The 24703-nt window shown below is 47.5% G+C and overlaps 1 protein-coding gene across 6 annotated transcripts in view; it reads left to right on the top strand.

The window, feature by feature from the left end:
• Kcnj5 (potassium inwardly-rectifying channel, subfamily J, member 5) overlaps positions 1–24625 on the top strand; it is a 29600-nt gene extending 4975 nt beyond the window's left edge. The window contains exons 2-6 of one of the 6 annotated variants that reach the window (XM_039080977.2): positions 6045–6242; positions 6972–7087; positions 9260–9333; positions 15709–16647; positions 20994–24625. In XM_039080977.2, coding sequence (XP_038936905.1) covers positions 15711–16647; positions 20994–21316 — 1260 coding nt within the window. In that variant the 5' untranslated portion in view covers positions 6045–6242; positions 6972–7087; positions 9260–9333; positions 15709–15710 and the 3' untranslated portion in view covers positions 21317–24625. Of the gene's footprint in view, positions 1–6044; positions 6243–6971; positions 7088–7117; positions 9334–15708; positions 16648–20993 lie in introns of those variants that run through there. The other 5 variants (XM_039080976.2, XM_063265036.1, XM_039080975.2 and 2 more) reach the window with 5 other exon arrangements.
• Positions 24626–24703: the final 78 nt, after the last annotated feature.

Below are 24703 nucleotides of genomic sequence, written 5' to 3'. Positions count from 1 at the left end.
GTATATATATATTATGTGTGTACATATATATACATGTATGTGTACATATGTATATACGTACGTATGTATGTATATATGTATGTATGTGTGTATGTGTGTACATATGTATATATGTATTATGCGTGTACATATATACACATATATGTGTACATATGTATACACGTATGTATGTATGTATATGTATGTATATATGTATGTGTATACGTATATATGTGTATGTATGTATGTGTGTGTACATATGTATATATGTATGTATGTATGTGTGTGTACATATGTATATATGTATGTGTGTATGTGTGTATATATATACACATATATGTATGTATGTGTGTATGTATATATGTATGCATGCATGTACATATGTATGTGTGTATAAGTTATTGCTGAGGGTCCATTGTGTGAAAACGTCACAGTTTATTTAGTCATCTACCCATTAAAAGGCATCTGAGTGCCCAGGATTCAGAACTGTCACCAGTGCTTCTGTTTTTATTGATCAACTGGTTTTATGTGAGCATAAGTTTCTATTTTTCCACAGAAAGTGCCCAGTAGTTTGCTTTCTAGGTCACAGAGTAGTGATATGTTTAGTTAAATTAAAATAAAAGTCAGAGCGTTTAAGAACTCATATTTCTCTTTGGGTGGAATGGAATTTGGTTCCCAGCACCCATACCTGGAAGCTCACAATCACTTTTAACTCACATGCACCATCATGTCTTTCTTTCTCATGACTGACTCTTCCGCAGGCTGTCCTGGCAGGTGGAGAGTGTGGTGGAGGAAGGGACAGGGACTGCTATCTGTCCTGGTAGAGCGAGCAGCTGAGGCTGACCTGGCCGCTGGCCTGGTCACACTGGGCTGTGACTGTTTACCAGATTGGAAACTGAAAGCAGGATGTATGCACAGTTTAGCCTAGCGTGCAGGAAGCCTGCTTCATCGTTAGCACTGTATAGCAGAGAGAAGGAGAGAGAAACTAGATGTGCAGTCTCCGTTCCCTTCCTCCTGCAGGTTCAAGGCTGGGTTAGCCTAGACGGGGCCATCACAGAGAGGGAATCTTAGCTTGGTAGTTGTTGCATTTTATAAAAAGAAACAGAAGGAATCATGTTTGTTGGAGGTGTGGTACAGTGCAGGAAAAGGGGGTTCCTCTGCAGGTCCAAGCTGGGGCATCTGTCCCCCTGAGGTACCAGCCACATGACTGGTATAGAATAGAGTTTATTTAGGGTGTGGAGAGAAGATTTGAGGGGCTAGTAGAGTCTGAGAGGGAGAGAGAAAGGAAGAGTAGAGGAATAGAGTAGAGGCCGGCCATGAACATGTGGAGAGAGGGGGAGGGGAATGGGGAGAGAAGGGACAGAGGGGGAAGAAGGGGAGAGAGAAGGGAAGAGGGAGAGAGAGCAAGGAAGGAAGAGAACAAGAGAAGAGAGAGAAGGGGGAGGCAAGCAGCCCCTTTTATAGTGACTCAGGCATACCTGGCTGTTGCCAGGCAACTGTGGGGCAGAGCCTAGAAGAACTGCTAACAATTAGTACACAGACCCCCATGCACCCCAGTAGGTTTCAGCTGTAATTCTGGGGCCATACCTACTGTACCCTGGTTCCCTGGTTCTTCCCCACCCTGGCCCAATTTTTGCCCTCTCACACCCAAAGCTTTTCACCTCGTCTGCCTTCTTGCCGCTGTCCTCTTGGCATGTCTGTGTGATACTTCAGGAATTGGCAGCAGCCCAGGAAATCTGTCCCCCACCCCCAGACCTTCGAGAGGAAACAAGGGGTTTTTCACTTTGACTTAATTATTAATCCCTTTTATTATTTAATGCGGTATTCATACAGTGCGGGGCAAAAAATGAAGAAATGCATTAGAATTACGCTATTTCATAGACATGGCAGGCTTAAAAAGAAAAAATATAGATACAAATAGGGGATAAATGTAAAATGAATTAGTTTGATCTTCAAGCCCTTTTATGCATCATTTTTCTTGCGTCTTCTGCGGGGGGACAGGGAGTGTGTCTGCGAACTCTACAAGCACACCACAGCGGAGTATCAAAGTGAGGAGCTGTGGGTGTCCCTCAGCAGTTCTCCAGGGTGAGCCATGAAACATCCCCGTTTATGGAAGCTGGCAGTCAGTCCTCTCCATGGATGTACTTAAATAGGTTTTCACTCACTCTTTTATGCCTTTGTATTTACTCTGGAGGACCGAATCCGGAAGGAGAGTGCTGGACCTCCCCCCTCACATGTGTGTAGACAGGAAGGCTTCTCCCTGGGAAGCTGACAAACACTACTTACTCTGCTTTTCATCTCAATCACAAACTCTCAGTATTTTCCTTTCTATAATGACAAGATGGCCTGGGGACTAGTCCAGGGCACTTCCACTTGGGTTCTCATTTCTCTCCAGCCCCCAGAAGCTGATGCAGGAGGCGCTTCCTGTCTGAGCCAGCAGCCAGTTGCCACCTTCACTGGGTAGCCTGAGGCTCTGAAGACCCCAAGCTCACCTTCTGGTGCTCCTATGGAGACACCTGACCCTTTTGTTGTGCAGCTAGAAGCCAGGGCCACCTGTGAGTCCCGCTGTGAAATCAGTCAGTGTCCCTTGGACATCCTCAGTGTTTCTGAGGGTGGCTTCCCAGGAATGAGGAGTGAGGGGCACTATCTGTGCTCTCTCAGGCACCTCCACTCTGCAACTCTGCAACAGACTAATATTATCAGAGTCTCGTGGGAGCCAGTGAAAGAACATGCAGAGAACCCAATAGAACTGCAGAAGCCACCGCTACCCCATGGTGATAAGTCTGCAGTGTAGGTGAACCAGCTCGTACCACACCTGCCCGGAACCCAGGCCAACCAGAGTGAAGGGGGCAGGGATATTACCCTGAAGTCTGGCAAGATGGGATCTCCTGATAAGATGGGTTCTACAGCCCATGGTTCCCATGGACACCTTTAGGCTTTTACAAGGCCAGAGACAAGGGGTGGGGACCTATTGGATAACATGTGACCCAGGGAACACCCGCAGTCAGGAGAGGCAGAATTAACCTGTTGCAAGAGATGCGCTGAACACATGCTTGAAACAAAGCAGGAAGAGTCTGAAGCCATGGTGACCCGTTTAGGACACCTGTTTCTAAGGACGTCTTGGTATCTGAGTCCAAAAGAGGCGCAACTGAGTAACTGCAGCAACTCGAGTCCTCTGCCTGCTTCCCCAACTTGACTCAACAGTAATTTGGCCTATGCTGAAGCCATTTTGGGGGTCCTCCTCTGAGGAGCAGAGGCAGCTAGGGTACAGGCCAGGTGTATCCTGAGCAGAAGAGAAGGCAAATCTGACAGATCCCCAAAAACGGAGTCTGCGGTGCTGATGGAGAGGAGCCCTCAGCTAGCCCAGGCTTCTGCTCGCCGCCCCCTTTAATGGGAGCTCCTCTCAGCCCAGATCCCAGCAACCATAGCCCTGCTTGCAGTGATGACGTGTCCCTTCTGACACCAGCTATTCCTAGAGCCACACTGTCCCTGGCTCTATACTCCACCGAGTGCCCTTTGCCCTGCTCCTGGGTCCTGGCCTGCACTCACTCCCCTCCAAAGGCGCATGTAATCTTATCACATTGGCTATGGGAGAGCCTCTGCCCAGGGCCATCTGCTTAGAGCAGAGATAAAAGAACCAAACATCCCTTAAGCTCTCCTGAACCCCTAAGAAACAACAGCATCCTGGGAATAAAGCACTGGGCTCTTAACACTCAGCTGCGCGGTCCTGCTACACCATCACGGCTGACTGCTGGTGGTCAGCAACCATTTCATCTGAGATAAAAGGTAGCAGAGAGGTTGCCTGCTCTGCTCTCCTGTGCTCACAGCTTCCCTGAAGGGTTTGCATTTGCAATCAGAACTCTTTTCCTATTGAGAACCCCACCACCACCATTAGTAAAATGCAGGACCATGGCCAGGTGCCTGGTGCACTGCTCTCTGCAGCCCTCTAGAAGGGCTGCTGGCTGGTGAGGAAAAGGGACACTCTTGGAGTGCAAGGTGCCCCAGCAAGCCAGCTGCATGGCAGAATGGGCTTGGAGGATACAGCCGTAGGGAATAGTCAAGGCTGGTGAGAACAAGGGAAACAGCCCTTGACCTCACTCTGTTGGGCAGTGTCCACAAATGGAAGGCCCTGCTTTCTTCTGCCCTGACTGACTGCCGGTGCTTGTGGCACTAAAGAGAAAAGCTTTGAGAAAACTGTGTGTGTCCCTTGAGCCCTTAGTCCCAGGATCACTGCCACTCAAAGTACAATCTACTTTTCCTGGGAGGAGAAGGACCCTCTCCAGCTCAGTAGCCCAGAAATGTAACTCAGAGACAACAGACCAAACATGTCTCATGGATGCCTTTTCTTTACCTTGCACAATGTTTTCAAAGTTGAGCTCATTATTACCACATAATGTAGAATTTTGCTTTCAGTTTGCTCTTTTAAAAAACTGAGGTTTGGGGATTTAGCTCAGTGGTAGATCGCTTGCCTAGCAAGCACAAGGCCCTGGGTTCGGTCCCCAGCTCTGAAAAAAAGAAAAAAAAAACTGAAACAGAGCCTCATTCCATGGCCTAGCCTGGTCGAGAACTTTCTATGTAACTAAGACTACTCTCACACTTGCCACCCTGCTGCTTCAGCCACCCCAGTGCTGGGATTAGAGCCAGGTGCCGCCATGCCCGACTTCATCTTCAAATCTTTTCATTTCCAAACTTTCTAGAAGAAAGTAGTGGAGCCACGGCATACTGTCAAGACACAATCCTTCCAGAAACGCGTGCGTGTACACGGCTTGCTACAGTCCCCACCGTGCCTCGCTATGTCCCACAAGCTTGGAACAGTTTTGTTTACTTTTACCATCTGTTTGGATAATTGCTTTTTCCTAGACTAGAGACAGTAAAGTATTCAAGTCTTTATACAAATTGCCCAATGCAAACCAGGTTTAGAGACACATACTTACAATCCCAACCATACTCCAGAGGCAGAGACAGGAGGATCAGAAGGTTCAATATCTTCCTTGGCCAGAAGTCACCCTGGGATAGTAAATCTCCATATTTTAAAAAAATGCAAAACGGGGTGTGAGAAAACATTACATCTGAATTAAGATATGAGAGAGACTGTTATCTGCTTTAGTCTGATAAGTAGCTAATGCAGTGTCCTTCCAGATAGAGCCTAACACAGCAGCTCCTCACCAGCCTCTCATACCTGCTTTTGTAGGCGGCTGAGTTCAGCGCTTACCATGGCTTCTGTTTGCTGCCAGCATACACAGTGCACTCATCAAAGTATTCAGGAGGAGTGAAGTAATCGCTTCTCGGCCTTTTGGCTAAGATCAAGTGTAGGAGTGAAGTATTTGCCTTGGCTCCTGGCAGAAGCAGACTCACTCAGATGAAGAGTAGCTAACCCAGGGATGGGTGTTAAAGAGGGAACCAGTGGCTACCGCCAATGGTCTCCTTCGTAGAGTCTGCTCTCTAAGCAGACACTTCTGAGAGGAAAGAGAGGGCAGCATTAGTGATTCTGTCAGGTTAGTTGATGCTCCATGGACCATAGGTGCTCTCAATCTCCTTGGAGCAATGAGGGATGCTTGGGAGCAGGGGATGCTGACCTATGGCTCCTGGGGTATCAGGAGGGGAGAGCGAGGGCAGAGAAGACAGCACTGGTGAGAACAAGCAGAGAAGCAGCTGTGCCACTGGCAGCCTGGGAAACAGAGCGGCCCATCTTAATTTCATTGGCTTCCTGACACAGATCAGGGGTCTGTCCATCTGACCGCAAGCTGGGTCAGGTTGTGTTGAAGGCCGTGGCAGCACAGGGCAACTTGGTAGGACTCTGAGGAGTGATGGGGAGCAGCCAGCGCTCACAGCAGATCAAGAGGAACCCGGCCCCACCCACTCAGACACTGCAGCCTAAGCATGCCACTAATTGACTGTGTTTCTGTGATTTGCAAAATCAAACTATTAAAAGGGACTTCATAAGTGTGTGTGAGATGATTCAGTACATAGGCACCCGGCACAGAGACTGGCTAGGCATTGGATACCTGAGCCCTTGTTCCTGCTTGACCCTCTTGCCAAGGTTTTGCTGCTCTGTTCCCCTGTAGACCCTCTCTGTGCAACAGCTCTGCTGACCCTCCCTCACCTCCTCAGCCACGCCAAGTGAAGAACTGAGCCTTGGATTTCACATCGTCGTTCCCTACAGAGCTCACCTGTTGGTCATTGTGTTCTCTGGGGTCTTGTGAGTTGGATGAAAGCAGGGAACAGAGCTGCAGTCTTCACTCACTTGCCTACCAGAGACCCGGGTAAGCAGAGCTAGTTGCCCTGTGCACACAGGGTGGAGGCAGGTCTGTCTCTCAGGAAGAAACTGAAGGCCACAGGCAATGATGACACCGGGATACCTTAGGGAAAATGCAGACACGAAATGCGGAAAAACCCCCAGACTCAGTAAGTCAGAATAGCATCCCAACAATACCTCCCATGAACGGAAGGCACACCAGAGCTGCTGTGGGGAGCTTCTAGATTCCTCCACCCCCAGGGCCCAGCAAAGCACAAGTGTTCAGTGGGAACTCATTAACTGGCTAATTGGCTGGCTGGCTGGCTGGAGAAAGTCTTGCATCTTGTTTCCTTAAGCTTGCAGACTTAGTACCTTATGTGCTATGACCCAAACTGACCCAGGCATACCAGCCAGGAATTCAAGAATAAACCTCACCTAAATTGATCAACTCGATAGCTGCAATATGATGAGGTTTCTCAGCGAAGTCCCTGTTGGGCTTTTAAAGATTTGTTTCTGCTGGTCTTTGTGCCAGTAAGCCTCAGAGTGCTCTAAAAAAGGGTTTCGCTTTAAGAATATATGTTTGAAAAGCTAGGAAGTCAAGATTAGCCCCTAGGGAAAGGCCAACATTTTGGTGTGGTTTGCACACAGGCTCTTGGGGTTGGGGGAGTGTAGACCAGCCCCTCCCTAAGTAAGAGAGCACTAGGTAAGGAGATCGGGCCTTGTCCAATATTGAATTGTACTAATCCACCCTCACCAGACCCCTGGGCCCTGCTAATCCACTGTTCCAGGGACAATGTTACTGTCTTCTCTTCCACATCCACCCCTGGCATCTGGCAGTCATGCCATGATTTCTACGTTCAGCTAGAGAAGTCTGTAAGTATCTGGGGCTTTTCTTCTTTCAGCTGACTGGAGGGCAGAAAAGATGTGAGAGGAGGATTGTGTTTGTTTGCTTGTTTGTTTGTTTGTTTGGTTGGTTGGTTGGTTGGTTGGTTGGTTGGTTGGTTTAGATTGGATTTCTGAGACAGGATTTCTCTGTGTAGCCCTGGCTGTCCTGGAATTTCTTCTGTAGACCAGGCTGTCTTCAGACTCTGAGATCCGCCTGCCTCTGTCTCCCAAGTGCTGGAATCAAAGGCGTGCGCCACCATGCTCTTTGTGTTTTGTCCCAGTAGGCATGTTGTCCTAGACTACCCGCTAGGCTAGGAGGGTATCAAAAACCTCGGTCTGTCACATTCTGTAAGGCCAGGCTGAAAGCCTCAGGTCTCAGGACTTGGGTTCTCACTGAGTTCTGAAACTTCAGGTCTTAAGGGCTCCCCAATGCTCTGCTCGGAGATCACATTCTAATGCCCACCTCCACTGCTCAAGCTGCCCTGCCTTCTTAGCTCCACTGCCCATGGGGCCCCTTCCTCCCCAAAGCATCTCTACACTTTGCTGCTGCAGGAGGTTCCTGGTAAGTCTCTCAGGAGCAGGAAGCAAGCAAGCTGTTACAGGCTGAGCAGGCCAGCCTCAGAGGAAATGCTCATAGCCCTGCCCCAGCTCTGCCTGAGGTAAACCAGCCAAAAGGAAACATTTTTTTTTTAGAGAGTTCTCCAGACACTGTCTTGGGAGATGAGGTGAGGGGTTCACAACTATGGTGTGGAAAGTGGAGGAATCCAAATCTACAAACAGAGTTTATTCACCAGCACAGCCCTGTTTGTGTGTGTGGGGGGGGAGCGATTAAAAATAATAATCACATCATGCGCCCTTGATGAGATTTTGAAACTCCCATTTTCCCCTTTGGCAAAACAAAGACAAAAACCATCTCCCTCACAATGAAGGATGTGGAGCCATGGGCTCGTGAGCCTTCATCCTTGACCCTAGGACCCCCTGCTTGCCTCCTCTCCTAGAGGTGCACTCAGTATCTGAACTGAGGCAACCTGGTCAGTGGCCGGCAGATCCTATGCTGAGCTCTGCCCTGTTTCCATTTCTGCCATAGCTGATGACCACAAACAAAACAGCATCCACCGAGCATCAGAGGTGCAGCCATGGTGTGATCCTGACCCTGTTCAGTTCTCACAGGGAACTTGAGCTCCTCTCCCCTCCTCCTAGGGATATGAGACATCCAGTCTCTGTCCTTGTAGGACTGTGGCTGCCTTGGGAGCCATCTCTTCTCTGTTCTCAGAAGCAGTCACTTTCTTGCTGTGTAGATCCTTCCGTCTTTAAAGAAGAAAACTATCGACTCCTGCCTCAGGAAAGCCAAGTCCCTCTGAGGGTGGCTATAATTAGTTCAGGTTGACATCACCTTCACACTGTTCCAGCCATGGAAGCAGGGTCCCCAAGTCCTGGGGCTTCAGGGAGTGTCTGTAGGAATAGGGATCATGGGGCAACTTGGAATTTTGCTTGGTTAAATGTGTCTTCTCTGTACTAGATATAGACACCATTTCTAGTGCCTTTAACACTCCCTGCTAATCGGGGCGCATTTGAGAGGAGCAAGGCAGCCCAGCCACCAACCTGCTTGGAGCATTTTCATATTTTAACACTGCAGTGCAGTAGTTATGGGGGAGTTGGGGTTCCTTTGTAGATCGTTAGTCTTGTTAATAAAGGAGTTAGTTTAAACAGACTCAAAAGGATGCTCTGGGAGCATTTTATTAAAGTTTGAAAGAAAACCTATAGGCCAGACAAGCTGAAGAAAGAGATAGGTAAGAGGAAGCAAGATAGCTGTGCCATTTAAATCGAATTCAAGAAAGCAAGCAGGTTCAGCAACAGAGACCGAAAGCAGCTCGGTGGTGGAAGTGAGAGGAGCTGTAGGGTACCCAAAGTGTCAGGGAATGCACACTCAGGATATGGGCTAGTATCCAAGCAACCAGCCAACCAAGTAAGCAAGAAAGCAAGCAACAAACAAAGGATGTATAGAGAAGGGAAAGTTATTGTTATTACTATTTTGCTAGAACTTAGAAAAGTGGGCAGGCTTAGCAGTGTGCATGACAGAAGCTTGCTTTAAAAAGTGTTTGATTTTATTTCATGTGTATGGGTATTTTGCACACATGTATGTCTGTATACCATGTCCAGGCAAGGCCCACTGAGGTCAGAAGAGTGCATTGGATCCCCTGGAACTGGAGTTAAAGATCTGTGTGAGTTGCCATGTAAGTGCTGGGAATTGAACCTGAGTCCCCTGGAAGAGCAGCCAGTGCTCTTGACCAGTGAGCCACCTCCCCATGGCAAAAAAGGTCAAAAGCAGCTGCACTGGCGTATAAGTGCATCCTTTCCATTAGGAGTAATTGTCCCTTATATTGACTTAACTGGAATCACCTTTCCTGTGGAATAGTCTCCTGGCCAGTGACTGACAGGCCTGGCTGGATTAACTCTTGTTGTTCTTGTTAATTAAAGATATTCTCATACACCAAATTTTGATCATTTTTTTCCCCTTCCCCAGCTCCTTCGGGATTTTGCCCACCTCCCCACCCACCCACCTTCATGCTCTTTTCTCTCTGATTTTCACCTTCCCAGCAGGCATCAGCCGGGAATAGTTTCTGTGTTAGGGATGGGACTTTGTGTCCACTTCCCTTCTCACTGCTGGGATATTTGTCTTGTTTGAACTTATGTAAGTCTTGTGTGTGCCGCCACGCTCTCTGTGTGCTTATACATGTATTAGTCCCATTGAACCTGGAAAACACTGTTTCCTTGGAAGCATCCACCACCTCTTACAATCATTCTCCTTCTCTTCCACAAAGATCCCTACTCCTTAGTGGTGGGAGTGAGTAGGTGGGTGGTGGTTGTGGTGTTGATAAAGACATCTCATTAGGACTGAGTATGACATAGTCTTTTACTCTATGCATTGTATCCAGTTGTGGGTCTCTGTGCTACTGCAGGAAGGAGTTTCTCTAATGGGGTTGAGAAACACACTGATCTATAGGTACAGCCCTATGCTATTAGGGGGTCATTTTATTGCCATGTTCCTTTAGCAGAATAATAATAGCAGGTTTCCCCTTAGGCCCATGGTCTAGCTAGTCTAGTTCTTGGCCTCTTTAGCAGTGTCCAGTGTGGATTTCTATTGTAGAGTGGGCATCAAATCCAATTTTAAAGAAGCGGTTGGTAGCTCCCATCACATTTGTACCACTATTGCCTATCTTGCAGGCAGGGCTCTATTGTAGGCTGCCGAGTTTATATTACTGGGTGACGTTGATGATTACTTTTATAATCTGATAGCCTTGCAGAAAACCTTCCAGAGAACTGAATGCTAGTCAGTAGGGGTGAGGTTTTCAGTTGGGTGCCAGCTCGATCTCTTCATGTTTGACATAAGCATTGCCAATAGGCCTTACCATAAGGGTAACCTATCACATGTTGCAGAGAGAAGTGAGAAATCCAGAGAGATGTTTGTGATTCTTATTTTTCATAGGTGGGAAACTAAGACTCCCATCCCAGTGTGCTCTGCCCTAAAAGCTCCACCAAGTCTGAGTATCGCTCTTACCAGACTGCTACCCAGAGACTCCTGGACGTCTAACATTCTAGACCACCCCATGGTCCAGAACTTTTTGCACTGTGCTGGGTGTGTTGGGGGATCCTTTTCCCAAAGGTCTATTTAATGAATGTCGGTTTCACTCATGCACATCTCAAATACAGCTCCTTTGATTTGGCCACTTCTGCGACTCTTCACCTGTGTTTTATATCAAAGGGACTAGCTTTCTTTGCTGGACTTGAAGCCGTCTTTGCGGAGACCTTTCATCCTGTTCCAGTAATTCTTCCCATCCACAGGCGAAAGGGGGCAGTCAGAAGATAAGAACAGTAGCAGGGTGGCCAGGTCTAATAGGATTTACCCAAGGTGGATGCTTAAAGAGAGCAGCTAGCATACTCAGCCTGCCTCTAGCTGTCCTGGGCCTTTGTGTCTCCCTGGCTGTCACACACAGCTCTATACACTCTATGGATTCGAAGATGTAATGCACTGGTAGGTTGAGCCTATGCTCACCTGCTTCACAGCTCTAACTCTAGCTCCTAGTTCAGGGGCTGGACTATAGTAGTTCCACAATTAATACTCACATAATGAATGTAAAATTAATTGAATTGATCCTAGAACCTGACTTGAAGTCTACCTATATTGTCGCTAAAAATCTGTTTGGGTTGCTGGGCACACAAGCACTGGAGGCCAGGATTTTCCAGGATGAGCCGACTCTTATGTTTTAAAGAAATCTGGGTAGTAACGGTTCCATGATCAAGCAGCTTGATCTCACACTGTAAACACCACTGAATTTTAGATGTTTCTTCTCTCCATGTGCTTAAAATTTGGGATAATTGAGCATTACATTGCATTTAAATTCAAAGGAGGAGAGATCATAAATTTATACAGTCACACAACTTAACCACAGAGACACAGTCTGAAGAAAATGCACCATTGGGTGATTTTGGAGAGCTTATTTATACAAATTAATATGGCCAAGAGCAGGCTGTATTATTTATTATGTGATGCTGTCTTAGGGGAACAGTGTTGTCTATGTAGTCTGCTGTTGATTTTAGCACTATTATGTGGTTCAGGACTGCATTTTAATAATACCTGCATCCCTTGTAGTGTTCTCCATAACGGCCCCCAGGCAAGGAGGGAAGAAAATAGTAGCTGAGATGCATAGCAAAGGAGAGCGAGGCAGACACAGAGAAAATTGTTTTTTCAATGACTCACAAAGCAAGTCTGTGCCTATCAAGCTCAAATCCAAGTCCTACCCTAAGTAGCTGTGACCAAATACTGGATTGGAGGCAACTTAAAGGAGAAGAGGTTTGCTTGGGCTTGAAGGTGTAGCCCATCACAGCAGAGAAGGCATAGCTGCAGGAGCATCCGGGAGCACCAGCAGTGAGCGCTTGCTCAAGTTTGGGCAGATCAGGAATCAGAGAAGGGGAGGGGCTTCCAGGGCTCAGTTTGCTTTCTCCTTCCTTTTTTTAATTAAATCTGGGACTCCAACCCACAGGCTCCTGCTGTCCACAATCAGGATGTGTCTCCCTTCTTCAGGTTTATCTCTCTGAAAACACCCTCACCGATAGGCCAAACTCGTGTCTCATTAATGACCTATAGAATTATTAACCCAACCAAAGACTGTAAAACTTAGTCATCACACGCTGGGTGCCACAAGGAATATTTTAGGTACGTGCACGGCTCCTTAACTCAGAAACTTGCAGACTTTTCCTAGAGCGAAACCTTTTCAGATATGGGCAGAGGCATCCTAGAATACATCATTGTGCTTCTAGTACATTGCAGGGCCCTCTGCTATAAGAAGGCACGAAGGGTATTTTTAAAAACAGTAAAGAAGCAGTGCAGAAAATCAGCAGAGCTGAAGGCAGAGTACACGTTCTCATGTGCCCAGACTACGCATTCTCATGGCCCTGCCTTAGCCCTGTCCAGCATGGGTGACTAGAAGAGCTCACTACAACACTTCAGCTGGGTCCCCAGGAATGCAGGGGCTTTGGGGTTACCAGCACACTTCACCGGCTTTAGGAATCTCTGCTCAGATTCACCCAGGGGGACAGAACAAAACCCTATCCAGTGCTCTGTAAAGATAGTCCATGGTTTCCCTTCTTCCTTCATTTATCTTTGTAAATGCCACATTTGAGTGCAGGGAGCAGGTGGCTGTGTGCGGTGCGGAAATGGCCAATGGATGTCTGAGACAAATGGCCCTTCGAAAGAATGACTCTTCAATGTGACATTTTAAAAGTTACCTTGAAATTGCCACGCTACCTAGGTGGCAAAGGAAAAGATGTGCTAGAGTCATAAAATTTCTCAAAATGGCCAAAATTACCTTGGTTAGAGCCAATGGGGTAGTTGGTTCAGTGCTCTATGTCATTGGTATTTTGCTCTTTGTCTCATCTCTACAGTCTTGCGATCTGTGCCAAAAGAATTCATGCAAGACATAGAGAATATAGTTAGAAGGTGAAGCTTATTACAGACTAACACAGGCCACCCTCAATGGGTAAGAACAAACAGTGAACAAAGAGAACGTTGTGTTGATGTACATTGTAGGCAGACCACACTATTTGAAATAGACAGTTGTTTGGGTTCATATCTTTTGCTTTAATAAAATACTCCAAGAAAAAGGAACTTCTGGAAGGAAAGGGTTCATTTGGCTTATAACTTGCAACTCACCTTTCATCATTGAGGTCAGGGCAGGAGTGCAGGACAGGAACTTAAAGCAAAAGAATACTGGTTGCTTGCTAACTCTCTGACCTGCCCCCTGGCTCATGTTTATCTAGCATTCTTAAGTAATGCAGACCCACTTGCCTAAGGAATAGTGCTGCCCACAATGGGCTATGCTCTTCTGTACCAATCATCAGTCAAGACAATCTCTCACAAATGTGGCCAAAAACCATTCTGATATAGTTAATCTCTCAACTGAGCCCCTCTCTTTCGGTGACTCTAAAATGTGTCAAGTTGACAAATGAAGCTAACTAATACAATATCTTCCCCAAGGGGAATTTTCCTCTCCAGATGATTGGTGGGCCAATTTTGACTGTCTCTTACAGGAGCTGGCCTTGGTATATGTATAGAATGCATCCAGCTAGATCTGAAACAAGCTTTTAAATACTTATAAATGGATGTTCTCAGAGAATTCATCATGTTCACTGAAGAACCAAATTTGACTTAGGTCCCTTTCCTCTGACTAATAACTAGAGCCCTACAGTTCCTGTCCTAGGTTTCACATGACCTTGATTATAAAGAAGGGTTCCAGCCCTTATGTCCACCAAGCCTGCTAATTTCTAATTGGCTACCTATCAGTTTATAGAACACTCACCAGAATGGTTCCAAGGAATTCCATAAAATCCCAAAATTAGTGTTAGGGAACTTCCCACAAGGGACTACCCACAACTAAATTCCAAAGAGAGATATACCAAAGGTAAGGGTGAACATCCAGAGAGTGTGCCTGGATTTAAGCCTGAAGGAGAAAAATGTTACCTGAGGAGGGTCACAAAACGGTAAAAAGATATTTTGTTTCTCAATCAGTGCAACAAAGAAAATGATGGCCTGTGAGAATTATACACCCAGGAAAGGGTATTCTTGGGAAACCCAGGAAAAAAATGTTTACAAAGGATGCCCTATGGATTCCTATGCTAGGATCAGGGCTCCAAGAAAATTCTGGAATTAGCAGTCTGTTATGCAAAGCTTGAGTCATAGAATACCATCATGTCTTTAAGGCTAAACCTCTGGGCTAGAGCAAGGTAAAATGAAATTCCAAACCTATATTGGCTAGATGCTGCTTCAAACATCATTTCCTCAACTGAAAACAGAGAATGGACAGGTTTGCTCAGCATGGTGGCCTACCCCAGCCATACCAGCACCACAGCCTCAACAGGAAGGTGAATGTTTGAGGCCACCTTGGGCTACATAGTAGCCTCCCTATCAACCTGAGACTATGTTAAAATAGAGGATAAACAAACAAAAACTTTAACAACAATGAAAGAGAAACTGACAGATTATAACTGCAGCGGGATTAAACAAGCAAATGGAGCTGCATTCCTTAGCTCCACTCCTGCCCCTGGGCAAGCTGTTGTCAGTAACCAGAGGAGATCACAGTCTGTCCTGTCTTTATCAGCCTCCAAGCATTTTAAGTGGGCTTGAGCAGAATGTCAGGAAGGCAATAGAAGGAACGCTCCAAGTCCCCATGTGTCTCTTTGAAGTGGCATGTCCTCTAAAAGCAGTCCTTTTGAAAGCCTTGGGGTACGAACACCCATCCATCTCAATTGCCCAGGACTAACTAGATCAGATTTTCCAAGGGTGCATCTACACAGTGGTCTGTCATTTTAATAAGTGCTCAGATGGCCAGGCTTCCCACTCAGACAGCAGGAGTGACCACTCACTGAACCAGACACATGCTGTCTTGTCCTTTCTGTCATCTGCTAAAGGATCCCCAGAAAAAAGAAGGGAGACAGAGGGCCTTAAAGGACAGCACAGGCTTGGGGCCGGGTGAGTAGGAATCCAACATCAGCCTTCATACATTCTTTAGATCTTCCCCTGCTTTCTTGTTCATTCTCCCATTCTTCACACAGTGGTGCTTTTAAACCACAGTGTGTGTCACATGATGTATTCTGGGTGTCTGGCATGTAGCAAGGAGCAAAAGGGCACAAAATTCTTCCCTTGAGAACCTTGTATCCTAACAAAATAGTAGACATCCACAGGAGGGGAAGAGCCATGTCTCAATGGTTAAGAGCACTGGCTGCTCTTTCAGAGAGCCTGGCTTTGATTCCTAGCCCCCACAGGCAGCTGACAACTGTCTGTAACTCCATGCCCAGGAGATCTGAGGCCTTTTCTAGCTCCACTGGCATAGGCATGTACATGGTGTGCATACATATGCAAGCAAAACATACATACATATAAAAAGCAGTAATAAAAGGGATCACAGTCTCTAACTCTGACAGGCTATGGTGTTGACTATAAAGGACAATCCCATGAGAGTTCCCAGAAGGGAGTAGCCTCCCATTCCAAATCTGTACTAATCAGAGTGTACACGTCACTAATGATAGTGTCATTTTAATCCACTGTATCTCAGCTATGGCCGGTGATTCTAGGAATGCTATGAATCAAGACATGGAGATAGGAGTCACCTCCCAGGACCACAAGAAGATCCCCAAACAGGCTCGGGATTACATCCCCATTGCCACAGACCGCACTCGCCTGCTGCCGGAAGGCAAGAAGCCACGCCAGCGCTACATGGAGAAGACCGGCAAGTGTAACGTGCACCATGGCAATGTTCAGGAAACCTACCGCTACCTAAGTGACCTCTTCACCACCCTGGTGGACCTCAAATGGCGCTTCAACCTTCTGGTCTTCACCATGGTCTACACCATTACTTGGCTATTCTTTGGCTTCATCTGGTGGCTCATTGCTTATGTCCGAGGTGATCTGGACCACGTGGGTGACCAAGAGTGGATCCCTTGTGTTGAAAACCTTAGTGGCTTTGTGTCTGCTTTCCTGTTCTCCATTGAGACAGAAACAACCATTGGGTATGGCTTCAGAGTCATTACAGAGAAGTGTCCAGAGGGGATCATTCTCCTTCTAGTGCAGGCCATCCTGGGCTCTATTGTTAATGCCTTCATGGTGGGTTGCATGTTTGTAAAGATCAGCCAGCCAAAGAAGAGAGCAGAGACCCTCATGTTCTCCAACAATGCTGTCATCTCCATGCGGGATGAGAAGCTGTGCCTCATGTTCCGGGTAGGGGACCTCCGAAACTCCCATATCGTGGAGGCCTCCATCCGCGCCAAGCTTATCAAGTCCCGGCAGACCAAAGAAGGGGAATTCATCCCCTTGAACCAGACCGACATTAACGTGGGCTTTGACACTGGTGACGACCGCCTCTTCCTGGTGTCCCCCCTCATCATCTCCCATGAGATCAATGAGAAGAGCCCTTTCTGGGAGATGTCTCGTGCTCAACTGGAGCAGGAAGAGTTCGAGGTTGTGGTCATACTAGAAGGGATGGTAGAAGCCACAGGTAAGACATTTTGCCCTCCTCAGCCCTGTGATCCACTTCCTACTCTATGGAGCCAGGGCTCTAGCAGGTGCAAGTTTGTGTGTGAGAATCCCAAGGTTGCAGTGAGGGCACTTCTATCCCTAATGTGACCCAAGGGGCAGTTACCCAAGACAGAGCACCAACAATAGCTAACGTGGGCTGAACTTACCACCTTCTAGGCCTGGTTCTAGGTTTTAAGCATATATTACAATGTTGGTCCTCTAACACCTCCATAAGAGAGAAGTCATGGTTTAGAAACAGAGGCTCAGATGTGAGCAAGCGCCACCAAGACAGGAGAACCCGAGAGCCAGCCCTCATGTCCAACAGATCAAAATGCTTCCTGTCCTAAGACATGCATGGAGTGGCTGGGAAAGCTGGGCTGGGTAAGAGAGGTTGCAGTGCTTTAGAGTGAAATTTCATAGCTTTATACATCACTGCTTCTCCGCCTTCCTAATGCCTCGATCCTTATGGCTCCTTATGTTGTGGTGATCCCCGATTGTGGCTACTTTATCATGCATAATTTTGCTACTGTCATGAATCACAATGTAAATATCTGATATTCAGGACATATGACATGCCACCCCTGTGGGGGTCACATCCCACAGGCTGAGAACCACCGCTGTACATGTTGTGTCCTCATCATTAGGGGAGGATAGTTTTGCTCTGTGTGGCTGTGATAAAATTTTTTTGACCTAAAGCAACTTGGAAGGGGGAAAGGTTTATTCTTTACTCATCTTCTCGGTCCCTCATTGAGGGAACTCGGGACAGAAACTCCACAGAAACCATGAAAGCGTATTGCTTACTGGTTTGCTCCCTCTTGCACTCTTATACAGCCCAGGCCCACCTGTCTCAGGGTAGTATCACTTACAGTGGGCTGGACCAGCCCACAAAAATCATTAAACAAAACAACCCCCCCCCCACCTCGCTCTGGACATTCCCACAGGCCAATCTGATAGAGGCGATTGAGATTCCCTTTTCCCTTTGCCTTGTGTTAAGTTGACGGAGATTAACCAGTTCAGGTGGTACCCAGTATGCGGCCTTTCTTAAGTTCCCAGGTATTTCCCCCACAAGCCTTATGTTTAAGAGGACCTACTCTCCAGATCTGTTGAGAGCCACAGGCGGCAACCCTCACAGTCAGCCCACCTGCTTCTTGGGAAGGAGAGCCCATCAGACAGATGCCATATCTGTCCTCCTCTGCCTTCCTTCTCCTTATTTCATCGGGTGGACTGAGAAGCAAGTTAACACAAGGGCTGACCTGTTCAAAAGTCCCCCATGCTCAGAATAATACATCTGTTTCAAAACCTTGCAAATAGCGTGTAGATGGTCTTCATTCCCCTTTACAGATACAGATACTGGGCCTTCAAAGGACTAGGCAGACATTAAGTGTGCACACTCTGGCTTTTATGTACAAGTCTCCAGCTTTTTCTACGTACCACACTGGTCCCTAAGATGTTAGAGGCTTGTCAAAGGTGGACAAGCATACCTTGTCACCCCTTGGGAATCTGGTTACTGGTTGGGAGACTCAGACAGGACCTCTATAAGCCTTCCTTCCCATTTCCAAGTCAGAGTCAGGCAGGGTGATGGCAGGCCCTAGGGACTGTGCCAAAGGCTGCCTGGCCATCTGCTGGAGGGCCGGAGCCTAGCCAGGAAGCATATGGTGGCAGCTGGAGGAGCCCCTAGGGCTGAGGACAGTCAGGAAGCAGGAAGCTGATTCGTGTGCCTGAGGACTCTAGGGTCAGTGTGTCCTTGGTAACAGGGTCAGCATAGAGCATAAGATCACTTTCTAGGGAAGGAGCTCCTCTCTGAAGTCCTGAAGAAAGGATCAGGCAGAGACAGCCTCATGGATCCCTAGTGATGTGCTCCCTACCACCAGCTGTGCCATAGGAGAGCACCCACAGGCCACCCAGCAGAAGGAGTAGAGCAGTTTGCCCGCTCCTCCCACATTTCCCTGAAAGCTCTGTCCTAACTGTCCTGCCCTAACACAACCTGTCCTAGCTCATCCTTGTTCTCTGTCTGTGAAATATGAAGGTCACTAGACCACCTACTCACAAATGACCTGGGTTGTCCCCTTGCTATGCTCAGGGAGCCTTGGCATGAATTCAGGCCGAGTTTGAGCAGCATAGCTCTTCCATATCGCTCCTATGGGAGTCTGGGTAATGTGCTTGTCATGTCTGCAAATGAGGAGGGTCAATAGCGTATGCTGGTGGGGAGACTAAGGACCAAACGGAGTGCCACTGATGAGACACAGAGTTGATATGTTCACTGGAAGGCAACAGTTGCAAGCAGCCAGGGTCTCTGGCTACCGAATAGCCTGTCATTTCCCTAGAGGACAAAAAGAACGGACAATGAGAAGATCTCTGAGGGACTTCTGCAGACACTCTTGTGGGAGTCCGTGCTAGGGTCTTTTTGGAGTCCTGGAAGCCTGCAGGCATAGGGGTGTGTGTAGACTGGTCAGTATCCAGCTTGGGTGTTTCTACCTCTGCTGGGATCATGGTTATACAACCAGAATGAGGCCCGAGTGGATAGGCCTGAGTTGGGCAGGTATCACTCTGAGAGCAAAGTGAGGGCTATAAGGCCGCCGTGTGTGGGATGCTTTGGGGGACCCAGGCTCAGATGAGTGGGAAGCAGCTTTCGGCCTCACTTTGTTTGTATGGTCCCTTTCCCAAAGAAGAACTAGGTAGGAACTGGGGAAGACCTAAGTGGGAACAGGAGAGGGGGTAGGTGGGAACTGGAGAAGGCTTCCCTTCAGTATCTAAAGAGCACAAGCTAGTCCTTCCTTGGGCAGAATGTGAAATAAAAATTTGCTTTTCTGTGACCCTAAGCACAGAGGCTTCCTCATCCATAAACAAAACAGCCCTCCTTCTCTGGAGAGGAAACAACACCTAAAAATAGCCCAGCCATGGCGGCACAGAGAAAGACTGACAGCATTAGAGCATCCTCAAATCCAGAAGCCAGGCTGCTGTGTTAGTTTGCTCCCCTTCCTGTGCATGCGTGCATGTTCATTTATGGATACATGGACATGCATGTGTTCATGAGTGTGCAGGCTTCTGGTGTATGTCCACTCAAAATTATTCCCCTGTGGTGTGATGCCCACTAGCTTCCCTCTGGTCCCTTACCTTCAACTTATCTTGTCCAAACCCTGGTCCTGCCTCCTTTCTGGCATCAGTCTACTACTAGTAAATGTCACTTTCAAAAATGATGTCCTTGTCTGCAAGTATTTCATGTCCCCCACCCTTTCCAGCATCCAGAAATGTATTCTAGAATCCTGCTTGCCCATTGGTCCTTTTCTTCCCTTAGTGTAGTTTGAGCTCCTCCACCACAAGGACCATCATTTAGCTTCATCTGCCAGGTCCCTGTCACAAAGAGGAAGTTCAAGAGATGCTTGAAAGGCCGGAGAGATGCCTCAGCAGTTGAGAGCACTGACTGCTCTCCCAGAGGTCCTGAGTTTAATTCCCAGCAACCACATGGTGGTTCACAACCATCTGTAGTGAGATTAGAAACCTTCTGGTGTGTCTGAAGACAGCTCCAGTGTACTTATATACATAAAATAAATAAAAAACTTAAAAAAAGAGAGAGATGCTTGAAAAAGTATTGGAGGAATTGATGACTGGATATATAATAGTTGGAAGGATGGAGGGTGTCTTGGCGACTTTTCTATTGCTGTGAAGGGACACCATGACCAAGGCTTTCTTATAAAAGAAAGCATTTAATTGGGGACTTGCTTGCAGTTTCTAGAGGGTTAGCCCATTCATATCATTGGAGTAATCATGGTAGCAGCAGGCCAGTATAGTGCTGGAGCAGTAGCTGAGAATTTACATCTTATCCACAGGTATCAGGCAAAGAGGAGAGAGAGAGAGATGGAGACAGACAGACAGACAGACAGACAGACAGACAGACAGACAGAGAGACTGGCCCTGACATGGAATTTTGAAACCTCAATTAACAACCCCCAGTAACATTTCCAACAAGGGCACACCTCCTAATCCTTCCTAAACAGTCTACAAGCTAGAAGCCAAACATTCAAATATATGAGTCTATGGTGGCTATTTTCATTCAAGCCACCACAAAAGGGTAGATGGATGGATGATTTAATGGCCCAATATTGGTTTGACTGAGTGAATGGATGGACAGATAATGAATACACAGTTATGCAAACAGATGGACGATGGAACAGAAAAATGACTGGATGAATAGATGTATGTATAGGCAGGTGGATGGATGGATGGATGGATGGATGGATGGATGGATGGATGGATGGATGGATGGGAGGGTGGGTGGATAGATGGATAGATGGTGCTCCCTAAGGCATGTGGCTTCTGTTTCCCCAGGCATGACTTGCCAAGCACGGAGCTCTTACATGGATACAGAGGTGCTCTGGGGTCACCGATTCACACCAGTCCTCACCTTGGAAAAGGGCTTCTATGAGGTGGACTACAACACTTTCCACGACACCTATGAGACCAACACACCCAGCTGCTGTGCCAAGGAGCTGGCAGAAATGAAGAGGAATGGTCAGCTCCTCCAGTCCTTGCCCAGTCCTCCTTTGCTTGGGGGCTGCGCTGAGGCTGAGAAAGAAGCAGAGGCTGAGCACGATGAGGAGGAGGAACCCAATGGACTGAGTGTGTCCCGGGCAACAAGGGGCTCAATGTGAAGCCTGTGTGCTACCCAGAGCCTCTTCCTGTCAGACACCAAGGAGCCTGAGAGGCCAGAGAGGCCAATTAGTTGAGCAAGCTTTGTGGAGTCCCAGGAGTATGGGACTTCTACAAAGAGGAACAGTGTGGTGAGGCCTCACATCTCCTCCTCAGGGCCTCGGAGCAAGTGGCGTTGACTAGGCCTCCCAAGAAGTGTTTTCTCGGCCTCTGTGAAGGAGAGCATTAGGGGTCACCAGGGTGGGCTTCCCAAGGAGGAGTTCTAAGGTGTCATCCATCCTCTCTCTGACTGCTGAAGCCTGCTCACTGGCCTCCCTGATTCTCTGTTTCCTCAGCACAATCACTGAGGCCTGTGAATGGAGGGACTAATTCCATCCATGGATACTCAGGCCTCCAACTGGGGATGAGTTCACAGAGGCCTTCCAGGGGCAATGCCCTGCAGTCTGAGGCCAAAACCCACTGATCTAATAGCTTCTTAGCAAGGCCCCTTAACCTCTGATACTACCTACTGTGTGTTTTCCTCCATGGATACTCAGGCCTCCAACTGGGGATGAGTTCACAGAGGCCTTCCAGGGGCAATGCCCTGCAGTCTGAGGCCAAAACCCACTGATTTAATAGCTTCTTAGCAAGGCCCCTTAACCTCTGATACTACCTACTGTGTGTTTTCCTCTTCTGTGTCCTCTTCCATGGACACTACGGCTTACAGGGTAATTGATTTAATTAGAGTGGCCCTAGGACACTGAGTACCTAGGAGCACACACAATGTCGTCCTCACAACTGCCTGGCACTCCTACTCACACTTCAAAGGACAGACACAGCAGTTGTGGCTTTTGTAGGAGTGTGTGGCAAAAGAACTTCAAAGAACCGACCTCTAAAGCGGTCCCGGGGAACATGTGAATTTCAGAGAGCCAGATTAGCTCATTGGTACTAACATAGGGATGGCAGACAGGAAAGAGACACAAGGATAATTTTAAAATAAGTATCTGGAGCCTGGTGTTGTGATGCATGCCTGTAATCCTAGCATTTGGCAGGCTGAGGCAGAATTGAGAATTTGAAGCCAGCCGGGGCTATATAGCCCTGTCTGAAAAAAGCAAGAGACAAACTACAACCAAGGAAACATCTGCCACAGTTGTTGCATGGGGGCTCCTCGGAGAAAAGTAGGCTATGAAACACAAGTGACAAGAGGCCATAAAGGCATCTTCAGTGCCAAGCCAAGTGTGGACCAGAGTCTTGGGCTGCCGCTGAGATGCCTCTGGGCCTCCCCCCTATGGAACAGCTCCAACATGGTGGTGGGACCTAGAGGGAGGTCCCTGAGAACAGGATGAGAGTTGGTGGGTGACTAGGGAAAGAAGAGTCTAAGTGTGGAGCAGAGCCTTGGGGTCCACAGCCTCAGAGACCTTTCTCTTCCAGTCTAGGAGATCTGATGGTCAGTCAGTGAAGCATTATGTTGAAAACAAAGTTGGCCTGGTCTTGGGAATATGCTAGCATGATCCCCAACACCTCTACCCGGGTGTTCATGGCTCTCAACCAGCCTCTGAGAATAGAAGCACCTTCCTGCCAGGCCCTAGAGAACTTTCTCTGGCATCTCCAAGGAGATGAGACGCTAAGGTAGGCTAGGGAACAGCATCCTAACCTCAGGCCTTGTTCCCCTTAGACAGGGTGCCCAGGTCTCTAGGCTGGTGAGAAGGTGTCCTAGGATGGCTAGCTACATTGTGGACCAGACACAGATAGAAGAGGGGAACCTTGACTTGTTATCTGGGCTGAATCTTGAAAGACAGTCTAAAGCCAGTGGTTCTCAACCTTCCTAATGCTGTGACCTTTTAATATAGTTCCTCATGTTGTGATGACCCCAATCATAAAATTATTTTTGTTCCTAATTCACAACTTTATTTTTCTACTCTTTTGCATCATAATGTAAATATCCAGTATGCAGGATACCTGATATGCAACCCCTGTGAAAGGGTTGTCCGACTCCCAAAGTCATTGCAAACCATAGACTAACAGGTTAAGAATCACTGATCTAGGGGTTGCGGATTTAGCTCAGTGGTAGAGGGCCTGGGTTCAGTCTCCACCTCCGAAAAAAAGAAAAAAAAATCACTGATCTAGGCAGGGATGTGTGTGTGTGTGTGTGTGTGTGTGTGTGTGTGTGTGTGTATGTTGTACATGTCTGTGAATGTGGTACGTGTGTGTGTGTGTACAGGTATGCTTGTGTGTGTGTGTGTGTGTGTGTGTACAGGTATGCTTGTGTGTGTGTGTGTGTGTGTTGTGCATGTCTGTGAATGTGGTACATGTGTGTGTGTTTGTGTGTACAGGTATGCTTGTGTGTGTGTGTGTGTGTGTGTGTACAGGTATGCTTGTATGTGTATGTATAGTGTGAGGGTTGGTAAGTGGGTGTAAGGTTGGGTAGGGATGGTGTGTGTACTTATGTGTGTGTGGTATATGATGAATGTGGTACTTGTGTATATATGTATGGTGTGTATATGCTGTGGTGTGTATATCTTTGTGTGTGTGTGTGTGTGTGTGTATGTGAGTGTTTGTGTGTGTGTGTGTGATGGGAGGGGGAGTCCCAGTCATAAGGTGGGGGTCATACATTTTCTATATGGTTAAACAGGTCTAGCAGAGAATGGGAAACAAGCTTCCATTCCTATTCAGGAAAGGAAATCAGGGACACCCAATAGGCAAGGAGTCTAAGGATGGAGCCTGTTGCTGAGACTAGACCTCTAGGGCAACAGGAAATGCAATTGCTGTCACAAGAGATGGACACTCAGCCTGGCTTCCTGGGTCCCAGGTGTAGGCAAGCAGGACCAGTTCTTTTCCTTGGTAAGCCATGAATTCTGTCTCGGTCAGAACTAGCTAATGCCTGCAGGTTAGGACCCTGAGTGAGGTGAGTTGCAAAGAGAAGAAGTAGCAGGGAATGGTGGTCTTGTGGCCGGGCAACGGTCTGGCTCCTGTTTCATACTTGCCTTATTTGTGTTTCTGAAACGTCCCCCAACTGGCCAAGAGAGACCAGTGGTCAGTGCGAGTCAGGGCCACTGGTGTGTCAATTGTGGAAGCTGTGGACGCTACCAAAGAGGTGGATACCCTCCTCAAGATCCCCTCATACCAGAGCTGATAGGTACTGGAATTAGTAAGATAGCAGACCCAATCAGATTTCTGTCATGGTGACCTAAATGCGAGGAGTCTGCCCTTCACATCCCAAGGACATGTCCATTCAGTGAACAGTTGCTGTCACTAAAGTTTAAAAAAAAATCTTCAAATAATTTTCTGGAAGTTCTTGACCAATAAATTTAAAACATGGGTTAATTATTAGATGCAAAGTCTGATGCTGGCCCATGTCTCAATGGGTCATTACTCCTACATATGAACTATGTTCGTCATGAACCTTATTG

The sequence above is a fragment of the Rattus norvegicus genome, chromosome 8 (genome assembly GCF_036323735.1).
Source record: "Rattus norvegicus strain BN/NHsdMcwi chromosome 8, GRCr8, whole genome shotgun sequence".
Lineage (NCBI taxonomy): Eukaryota > Metazoa > Chordata > Mammalia > Rodentia > Muridae > Rattus > Rattus norvegicus.
This window is presented reverse-complemented; position numbering and strand designations above follow the sequence as displayed.